The sequence below is a fragment of the Cyprinus carpio genome, chromosome B12, assembly GCF_018340385.1.
Source record: "Cyprinus carpio isolate SPL01 chromosome B12, ASM1834038v1, whole genome shotgun sequence".
NCBI lineage: Eukaryota > Metazoa > Chordata > Actinopteri > Cypriniformes > Cyprinidae > Cyprinus > Cyprinus carpio.
The window spans coordinates 21,433,393-21,445,189 of NC_056608.1; the positions used below are offsets into that span (position 1 = coordinate 21,433,393).

Below are 11,797 nucleotides of genomic sequence, written 5' to 3' on the forward strand. Positions count from 1 at the left end.
CATGCACTTGTGACTAGTTTCTAACTCATGCTTCATTTATTGCCGTGAGTGTAATTGTTTCATATACATAAAGCACTGTAAAGTGGATTGTTTTTCTTCTAAGGAATATATTACATGGCTCTATATCTCCATTAATTAAGAGCAAACACTGACTCTGACTATGAGTTTTCTATACTAATGTTTATTTCGTTTGTCCATAAAGAACTGAAGATGTGAAAAGTTTCAATTAATAATACATAGTTTTGCATTACTTTTTTAGTATGAGATTATATGCCAGTGTGCACTAATAACCTTCATAAATCATTAAGAAATTTCAGAAACCGTAATGTTTACCATAAAATATTTAAACAAGCGATTAACTATTAAAAGACTATATTTATGCAGTTTTACATTTTTAACCACATTCTGGGTGTCCAGCAGTGATCAAATATACCATCAGAGACTGTTTATGTAAAATTTCTTAAACCCTGATCAATAATCTTTCGATTAACTTTGTGTCCTCTAGGTGATTCAGGTCATCAGTGCAAGAGACCAGGATCTTCCTCAAGCCGGGCAAAGTTTTCCTTCAAATCTCCTCAAGAGGGAGTGAAGACCAAAAACTTCACCATCAGAGACTTTGGAAGTGAGTCGGTCTGGTTATTTCTTAGACAAGTGATTTATTTGTGGTTATTTATTAGACAAGTGATTTATTTGGAGAGAGGAGGGAGGAGGGGGGAGGGGGGGGTGAGAGGTGAAGAGTATATTGCCTATAATATTAATAATAATAATAATAATAATAATAATAATATATGTTTATAACAAATAATTTCATGAATTGTCTCCATAGAAGATGTCTCTCTGTGAAGATGCTTAATGTTTATTGTTCTATAGCACTAAAGAAATAAAACTGAAATTAACAAATTTATTTTTGTATATATTTTAATTTGTTAATTTAAAAATGACTGTTTTTACTGTATGTAAAATAGTATTTTTGTATAAAAAATACATTATTAGAAATAAAATATTAATTAACAAATTGGAATGCACAATGACAAAACATGATTTTTGAAAATAAAAAAGTTATCTGTTTGAGCAAAAGAACTCTTCATATATATATATATATATGATTTTACTGACACACTTTATATATATATATATATATATACAGTATATATACACATTATTAGATTTTTTTATACTTTTTTCATTTATGTTAAAGTCATAGAACTGTGTTTTATGTAGTTGTTTATTATTTTTCATCGGAGCTGGTGCTACTCTGCCTCTACAGCATACTGTATACATCCACTGATTTGGCCTTATGGAACGCCTGTCCTCACTTCAGGCATGAATGTTCACTTATGATGTGATTTACTGGGACAAGGTGACAGTTTCTGCTGAGGGCAGTTCAGGAAAAAGAGAAGGAACAGGCTACCTGTAACATGCAAGACTTTCTTGAAAATGCTCACCCGTCAAGAAAATGTAGCCAGCATAAAGTCACAGCGACAGGGTCAGGTGGGCTAATCAGAGTTCACAACCAGCAGCTTGCAGCAGCCATGATACTGACAAAGTCTTTTAACAACATGTCATTTCTCTGAACGTTAACACACCAGCTACAGTACATCACACTATTTTTACAAAACATAAACAGCCACATTGTTTCTTTTCATTTAACCTTTATAGCTGAAGCCTGGGGGATTTGCTATAAGGAACAAGCTCTTATAAAATTCAAAGTTGTTCACTTATGATTCGTTTTTTTTTTTTTTTTGTATGGAGATTTACATTTTTAGATATTGTAGCTGTTCTTTCAACAAGATGACTGCAAAATGATGTTGTTATAAGATATACTTTTATATGATTCAATGCTGAAAAGTATTAAAAATGCACCATTTTTTGCATCTTTTAGTATCACATTATTACATTAGAACTGTGAAATTTTTGAGTGTTTTGGTGTAGCATTATTGAATTTATATATGTGAGTTGAGTCAGAGGAGTGGAGTAGCCATCAGGTAGGTCAGAAGGTACGATGTGAAAGCACTTCTGTACCTCCAGAAATCATTTCAGATGAATGTTCAGGCTCGAACACTCTCTGTACAGAGAAAAAGCATATTATTTGGAGCCCTGAGGGGGATTCAGCTCTCAGCTGTATTGTGATGTTCCTGTTGAACTAGACTGTAGAGTGCACTAAACACTGGAAAGTTTGTTCACTATGAAAAATCATGCAAGATCTTCTTGTGATGCATTGTTTGCAATGAAGGATGCAGTGGTTACGCTCAATCAATAATGCAACATTATAATGATACAAGAACCCTTCCTGTGGAGCTCTTGGGCTGTTAGCAAAGTCACCAAACAATCAATATCTCTGTGCTAGTTTGTAAGCAAATTCAAATTGTGATTTTGGGTATTATTTAGACATAAAGCTTAATAAAAAGGAAAATATTTAGTTAAAGTAATCTTTTGAAAGGAAAATGCTTCCCTTGTCGCTTGCCATGGCTAATCAAACTCTCTAATAAATAAATATAAAAAATATGGAATATATATTAAAAATATATATTATAATTATAATATATAATTATTTAGATATAATTTAGATATAATTTGATATTATTTTAAATGATATAATATAATGTAATATATATATATATATATATATAATGTCATCTTTTAAAAGCAAAATGCGTTTATGTGTTTATTTGTGTTTTTTTGAAAATGTATTTATTTATTTATTAATGAATTAATTAATGTGTGTGTGTGTGTGTGTGTGTGTGTGTGCATTTTTCTATTATTTAGACATTAAGTGATGAAGTGTAATAAAAAGGAAAGTAATATGTATAAAGTAATACTGAATTTGTAAAGTCATATTTTGTTCTTGTTCTTGTTTATTTATTTATATAGCACAGTTTAATACAACACCATGTTGCCCAGAGTTCTTCACAATATCACAACATACGTAAAAACAGATACAGGCACAGTTTTATACAACTAATAACAAACATAACAACATAGGCACAATAAAAAAAGAAAAAAAAATATATCATACATAGTATATAAATATATATATATATATATATATATATATATATATATATATATATATATATATAATATATATATATATATGGATATATGTAAGATATAATTTGATCTATTTTTATAGAATTTTAAAAAAAATATATATAATTTAACATAACATAACATAACAGCTTCCTTTGTTGCTTAATATACTTAAATTAAATTTAAACTTAACTTAAGTTAATAAACTTAAATTTAAATTAAAAAATAATAATAACAGAAATATATATATATATATATCAAGAGTTCTTCACAATATCACAACATACGTAAAAACAGATACAGAAAAGTTAAATTAAATAAGGGCAAAAAATTATTTGGCATGACATGTCTAAAAATTGAGTGAGTTGTGACCTTGCGTGGCGGCTTCAAACGGCGCTCTCAGGAGATCTACCACCTTCCTGTGGTGATTGAAGACGGTGGCCTCCAGATGTTGAGCAGCACTGGCACCCTCACCATCCGCGTGTGCGGCTGTGACACCGATGGATCTTTACTAACGTGCAGCGCTGAAGCCATTTTCCTCCCTGTGGGCCTCAGTACCGGAGCCCTGATCGCTATTCTGGTGTGCATCGTCATACTGCTGGGTAAGCAAACATTCACCCATCAGAGCGTTAGACAGAGAGAGAGAGAGAGAGAGAGAGAGAGAGAGAGAGAGAGAGAGAGGTGAGAGAGATGCCTGTCCAGACTCCACATACCAGATGTAATCCTAACTCTGTTTAGAGTGACAATGCATACTGCATCTGAATCACATTATCCAACAAACTTTTTATTAAATGGCTATTTTTGGAATGGAACTCTAAATACTAAATAAACTAAATACTGTAATGTATTTTTATTTATTTTTTTTATTGATTGTTTGATTGATTGATTGATTGATTGATTGTAATTTAAATCCAATTTGGTGCAAAGAACAATACTGTCTGTGATTCATTCAGTTTTTCCATCACCAGTGACATCGAAGGTCATGTTGAGTGCATTGCATTATGGGATAAAGTGTTCTGTACACTCTGTACAGTGTGCTGTGTTACATCACGCTCATTTTGACACATGTAGTGCTGGAGGTCATCTGGGTTTTCTGTGCATACAGAGAATCTGCATACTGTGCACAGAATACATACTAATAGAAGTAATGTAATATGCTATTCTGAACATCATTTTGCGATTATAGTAGTTCTGAAATTACACACCTACCTTGAACTTAGTCATGAAACACATTCGAAATTGATTTTATTTCTATAACATGACGTATTTTAAAGTGCAAGCATATAATAATGGGGAAAAAATATTGATTGGATGATGAAAAGTGCAAGAATGAGTCATTTGGTTTGAGGGAAAGGTTTGAGAAATAAGTGGATATTGTTCTTTAGTCAAAAAGAAAAGTATGGAAGCATGTTGCATGGAATAAACAAATAAATAAATATATTTTAAAAACGTATTTTTATCTCATAATTCTCTTCTTCTATTTTTCTCAGAATTACGAGTTTATATCTCACATTTGTAAGCTATAAATTCTTAATTGTGAGTATACATCAGTTTTTTTTTCCTCAGAATTCTGTTTACATTCCATAATTTTGACATTTTTTAAAAATTTAGGAGTTCACATCTCGTAACTCTGATCTCTCTCTCTCTCTCTCTCACTCTCTTTATTTTTATTTGAATTCTGAATTCATATCTTGCAATTCTGACTTTTTTTCTCAGAAAAATTAAAAATATTTTTTTTTAATTTATTTATTTTATTATTTCCTCATGGATTTCTAAGGTTTTATATATATATATATATATATATATATATATATATATATAATATATATATATATATATATACGTATATATATATATATATATTATATATATATATATATATATATATATATATATATTTATATTTATTTATTTGGTAGAAATCTTCATCTTCATCCCTGAGATTGTTTGCGTGCCTTTAGCCATTTAGCTCGGTCCAGGCCATCATTGGGGATTTTTTTGGTAGAACTGAATGTGCATTTATAACATATACTCTAGGCTATATTTCAATTTTGATTTCATGAATAATTAGTTTCTGCTAGCTGTAGGCTGTTTTTGGACTGCATGGACGCATGCTTTTTTTAGATGGAAGATACATAGGCCGCTCTGAAACTCTCTGGGGTGGTTTAATTAAAATACACTTGTTAATTAAGTGCCTGTTTATTGGCCATTCTAGACAGGTAAGGAGGAGGATAGCTGGATAAAGCAAATCAGCACAAGTTTAAACGAGCCTAGTCTTCGCCCATCAACGTCATAGTAAAAGCCCTAAATCTCTGAGGGTCATTAACATCAGATCGCAGGCTGAATTACTCTCCATGTTAACTTAACCCCCGAGGTCTAGACGGTGAAATCTCTGGAGTTATAAACCCAGCTCATTTGCATACGGGATGTGCGGGAGGGGTGAGGAATGAAGTGGAGACTTTTATGGCCTCGTTTCCATGGTAATTTGTGTGGGCTGGCTGGTCATTAAGTAAGAGCATGCTCAACAAAATGAGGTTAGCACTCGGCTGTCTTCAGACACAGATCTCAGCATGCAGTACACTGCAGATTTTATGTCTCAAATGATGTGCATGTCCACCAGATTGACACTTCAGATGAAAGCATACATGAAAATTTTGTGATGCAGATCATGTGTGAACCAGAGCAGAAAGCGGACAAAGGTCAAAGATTTGACCTTGCAGTATACCAGAGGTCATCTATATTCTTTTATATGTATATAATTCTTAGTTGTTCATATACTACTGGTCAAAAGTTTGGAATAAAATATGTTGAATAAGTATTTTTGAAATAAGTCTCTTTAATAATTTATTATAAAATAAAATTTTTATAATTTTATTTTATTAAATTATTTCAGTATATTTTAAAATTAATTTTCAGCATCATTACTCCATAATATGCTGATTTGCTGCTCGAGAAACATTTCTTATTATTATCAACACTGAAAACAGTTGTGCTGCTTAATATTTTTGTAGAAACATTGATTATTTTCAGGATTCTTTGATGATTCTTTGTTAAAAAGAACAGTATTTATTTGAAATAAAAATATTTTGTAACATTTTAAATTTAGCAGTGTTTATTGTCATGTTTGGTAGGTTTAATGCATATTTGCAGAATAAAAGTTAAATAAATAAATAAATAAATTCTTACTAACCTCAAACTTTTAAACTATAATTATTATATTATATTATATTATATTATATTATATTATATTATATTATATTAAAAAATAAATAATAGATCCTATCCTAAAGTACGATGTAAATTAATCCTCCACGTTTATTTATTTATTTTTTTGCATTGATGAAACTTCTGCTTGCTTCTGTTCTTAGTGTGATAATCTTATCTTGTCTTATTTCTCAAATAATATTTTGCCGCCTTATTCACTCAAGTTTACCCATTTTGTGATGTTAATGATCTTGAACATTTTGATTTGTTTAGATTTTACTATTTTCATTCCCATACCTTCGCTGCTGTTCCAGGTTAGCATTCTGTCCACTTCCTCCATCAAATTTGAGCTCATTTCCTTTGTTTATCCCTCAGCAATACACCTACAGGCTGGCTCCTTTTTTTTATCAAAGAAGAGCAAATTAAGTTGAATCACAAAAGAAAAAGGGTCAGACTGAGACCTCAAATGCAATTTAGTCCTCCCTGCAGTAGCCATTATGGTTGAAAGAAAACAGAAATGCATTACATTAACAGGAGATATTTTGGAAGAAAATGATTCACCTATAGCAAAGCTGATGAGTTATTTTTGACAGAGGCCATGCTAAAGTCAATATAAAATTAAAATAGACTATTATTTGATTCTTATTTATGTTCCTTATGTACACCATAATTCACAATTATGTATCACTATTCTTTTTTATTCCATGGTGAAAATTAAATAAATAAATATGAAAACAAGTCAAAATTGTTAGTTTAATCTTGCAATTCTGACTTTTTTTTCCACAGAATTGCGAGTTTATGTATCGCATTTCTATGTTTATATCTCTGAATTGTGAGAAACAAAGTCCAGATTGATATATATATTTTTTCAGATATATTCTTTTATGTTCTACCAAAGAAAGGAAAAGCAGGTGTAAATGATGACATAATGTTCATTTATGTGTGGGTTTTGTGTATCCCTTTAATTCCTATACCACTTTCAGTTGTACCATGAACTTTACTCCTAAAACACCTGTACTGTTGATGTCTGTTTGACATTCTCACTAAACTAGTCTTCACGCCACTGTGAAAAACAGTCAATCCCTCTTCTTCCGTAAAGTGAGAGACTTCTGCAGTCTCTCAGCTCCCGTTGCTGCGAGCTTCCAGCAAGCACCTCTCACAGCATCACTGCGTCCTTGCTAAAGGTGCCAGCCAGGATCACAGACAGCACAGAGAGAACACATTGTCATGCAGGAGATTAGGCATTATCGGTGCTCCATTTGTCAGACTGACCCATTTCCCGCTCCACAGATGCAGTCGTGGCAGACAGATCGAGAGATCAGCATCCCGAAAATGAGGCCTTATCAATCTCAAACCCAGCTTCTGCATATGCCAGTCAAATCACAAACATGGACTCACAAAAAAAAAAAAAAAAATTACATGACAGGTTTGAATGGTTGAAAGCTGCAGTGCAGATATATGTCACTTGATGGCGCTGTCATCTCACAGACACTGGTGTAGACTGTTGGAGCATATATAAACAACCTTGTTGTTTTTTTTATTTTTTTGTTGTTTTTTCTTATTTGCTGCATACTAATAAACATATACAGGTGTTAGCCTATGGACTTGAGAACCTCCTTAATCTATAACACACACTCTGCGATCTGCATCTCCACTACAGCACAGTGTTAGACACAGTATCTATGTGTTGATCATGGCTATCTATCTATCTATCTATCTATCTATCTATCTATCTATCTATCTATCTATCTATCTATCTATCTATCTATCTATCTATCTGTCTATCTATCTGTCTGTCTGTCTGTCTGTCTATCTATAGCTGTGGATCTTCAGTGGCCAGTCAATAAAAAATGAATAACACGAGAGGAGTGAAATAGTCACACATGATGGGTGAGAGAGTCCATCAGATGGAGGGTACACATTACTGCTGCAGCTTTCATTCTGTCTCTAAATGATGACTGCAGTCAGGAGCTGTTTGCCAATCATGGAAAACTCTGACAAATGAGGGGGTTGTCTCCTTGATTGAACGAGAAGTGTGTTTCCACTGGCCTCTGCCGTCTTTCTGCCTGCCTCACTCCCTGATTGTACAGACAGCATAATGAGGACGATTTGAGTTACTCGTAGAAAAATGAATGGGAGAAATCACATTGTTCAATAGAGAAGACATAGGAACAGAAGACCCTAATCGCCTGTGTTTTTTTCCCCTGTCACATGCATATTGTCTTGACCAGCTTAAAAAGCATATGACCGCTTTTTTAATGTGTATGAGAGTTATAAAAAGATTCTAATCTTTCCTTTCTGTTCTTCTCGTGTGTTTCCTGCAGTGATCATGGTTCTCTATGTTGGGGTTAGGCGGCAGAAGAAGAAAGAGACTCTCATGACTTCCAAAGAGGACATCCGTGACAACGTCATCCATTACGACGATGAAGGAGGAGGTGAAGAGGACACGCACGCCTTCGACATGGGCACCCTTCGCAACCCCAAAGTCATTAAGGAAAACTTGTTTCGCCGAGACGTTAAGCCAGAGTTGGGTTTGTGTCCACGGCGGCCAATAGCCTCGCAGAACAGTGCTGACATCAGCAACTTCATCAGTCAGCGACTGCAAGAACATGACGGTGACACTTCCGCCCCGCCGTACGACTCGCTGGCCACGTACGCCTACGAGGGCGAAGGCTCGGTGGCCGACAGTTTAAGCTCTATAGAGTCTCTAAAGGGTGAAATGGAGGAGGACTACGATTACCTCAACGAGTGGGGGCCTCGCTTCAAAACCCTCGCAGGAATATTCGCAGAACGATCAGAGAGCCAATCAGATGTAACATCCAGCACCACCACTGAAAACAAATACTGATGGGTTTGTTTTGTTTTTTTTTCGTTTCAGTTTTTCTTACACTGGGTTTGAAACAAACATAGTTGTTTATTTAAAGTTTATTTTCTTTTACCAGATTTCGTTACATTACTTTGTAGTTGTTCTTTTTCAACTCTTTCTCAAAACAAGAGAGGATAAAGGAAGCCAGAATAAAATGCAGCCTTTGGATTATCTGTAAGTGAATGTTGGAGGTTTGTGTTCATATTTATTCAGCTTTGCTTTTCACGAAAAAAAAAAAGAACCACATAAAAGATGCAAAATTTTTCTGACATCCTTAAAAAGTGCCTCAATGGAGTTGGTTTGTTATTCTTCTTTTCATGGTTTAGCTTTGTTTCGTCACCCTTCTTAAGGATGAATGGCGTCGCTAACCGAAGTTGACCGCAACCTGGATTTCGAGCTTCGGTGGAAAGATTTTTAAGGAGGAAATGTCTACATGGGCCTCGTTTGGCCAAAGATATTTTTGAATGTTATTTATGATTCTATTTATTTATTTGTGAGGCTGTTGAGATGGGTTGTAACGTTTTGTTATGTATTTATCTATTTATCATGATTTCAAATCGAATATAAATTTCTTATTTTTTTGAAGACACAAGGATTTTCATAATTATTTGCTCCTCATGAGGACATGGACGTTGTAGTCCCAAGAGGAACTTGTATAGACTTGTACTTGTTGTAAAACAAAAAACAAAACAAAACAAACAAAAAAATTAGGGCTAAACATGAGCTATTACAGTTGAGTCCTGTAATAAACACAGTTTTCTTAAATAAACACCACTTGGAAAAAAAAAAAGAAAAAAAAATCACTGCTTGAATATGTTCCAGGTTTTTGTACATTCTTAAAGTTCCGTGTAGAACCAACATTCATGGAATCTTTCCATCGCACAAAATGTTCTTTTATAGTGGAAAAAGGTTATTTGAATTATTCAAATGTTTTTCACAGTATGAAAAAAAAGGTTCTTTTAAGAACTGTTCAGTGAAAGGTTCCTTGAGGAACCCATCACTGCAAAAAACCTTTTGGAACCTTTATTTTTAACAGTATAGAAACCAGATCTAATTTAGGCCTTCCCCCAAAGTCTCAATATCCCAATGTTCAACTATAGGTCTGATTGGGTTTGTGATATGCTGATATAACAGTCAGAGGACCAGTGAGGCTGCTGAAAATGAGATGGGTTATCAAATATACTCTTTGATCTTATCTTCGGTGTCTGCTGAGTGGGAAGGAGATTTCTTGAATCACTGCCAATCAATGAAAGGAGGGTGAGTATAAAAGGCACACACATGCACATTATATTATTATGTTAACATAAGCACGGTTTATATATATATCATATATAGATCATTTGGTGTTTTTATCCACCCTTCGGGGCACTTTTTATTTATTTATTTATTTATTTGCCAGAGTTAATGAACATGTGCTCATAATGTAGCATTCAATCCATCATTCACGGGACATGATCTCAGACTGCTGTGAAACCTTTTGTGTCCAAATCAAACATCGACTTGCTGGCAAGTCAATCATGAACCTCTGTACCTGTTGCTTTTGTATTACTTTATCTGGGGCACTCTATGAATATGCATGAAATGACTCTGTCATTACTAATTTGCTTAATGACTCTCTCTATGGGGAAGTCAGACATTGTAAAAATCTGCTGATTTTTACATTGAGCTCCAGAGCTCATTAGACGGCAGGAAGCTACCACCACTGAAAACACTTTGGATGTTGTGAACAGATAACGCACAGTAAGTTTATGTACAATAAAAGACAAAGGATTTTTTGGATTTACATTTAATCATTTAGCAGGCACTTTTATCTAAAATGATTTACAAATGAGGGAACTACCATTAATTTCAGTTTCAGCAGCATAATGTCACATACTGTACACAGGCTAATATTTGAAAGCAGGTGAGTTTAAAAGATAAAAAATACAGTTGTAACTAACAACTTCAAGTTTATTAGCCATATATTATCAACAGTAGTAGAAATGTTTATGTGTCTCTTGTTGTTAAGTGTTTTTCAAGGTTGCAAGAAAGGGCATCCAAGTGCATCAGTATCACAAATTACAGTATGATACTGACATTATATTTACACATTGTCTGGAATCATCCATTCAGAAAAAAAGAAAACAAGAAAACTCCACAGCTCAGTATTGAAGGTTGGCACCAAGACCTTCGCTTGAACTCTGTCTGTTTTTGTTTCTGTTTTCATTCTTTGCCAGACAGCATATGCCATCCTGTGGCATGACGCTCAGACACTCATTCTGTCTCAAGGGTATTTAAGTCATCGTGTATCTGGGTTGTATAGGGATGGATGATTATAGAGTGTGAATATGTGTACTTGTGTGCTTGTGTGTTAAAGTAAAGGGAATTTCTAATTTCATCCCATTTGAGGTAAATTACCTTCAATTCTCGTGTCCTTGTGACGTCAAAGTCACGCTCTGAAAATACTTAATCATGTTATCCAATCTCTCTCTTTCTCCTTTGCTTGTAGGTCTACTGTTCTTCATGCTTCATGCAGAATCTACTCAGAATGAGCTTCAATCCGCATGCCATAATCTACAAATATTGGATTTCTAAACTACATTTGTAAGAACTAACTGCTCTCGGGTGTAACCTTGACATGACTCAACTCTGTTAAAAATTCTGAAAAAGTCATACACATTGAATTATTGTAGTCTTGAGTTTACTATACTTTTCTGA

The 11,797-nt window shown here is 33.7% G+C and overlaps 1 protein-coding gene across 1 annotated transcript in view; it reads left to right on the forward strand.

Annotated features, from left to right (window-relative positions):
• LOC109107675 (cadherin-12-like) overlaps positions 1-11,267 on the forward strand; it is a 78,597-nt gene extending 67,330 nt beyond the window's left edge. The window contains 5 exon segments of the mRNA XM_042735942.1: positions 506-554; positions 557-626; positions 2,012-2,018; positions 3,392-3,632; positions 8,559-11,267. Of these exon segments, the coding sequence (XP_042591876.1) occupies positions 506-554; positions 557-626; positions 2,012-2,018; positions 3,392-3,632; positions 8,559-9,082 (891 nt within the window). The 3' untranslated portion in view covers positions 9,083-11,267.
• The last annotated feature ends 530 nt before the right edge of the window (positions 11,268-11,797 follow it).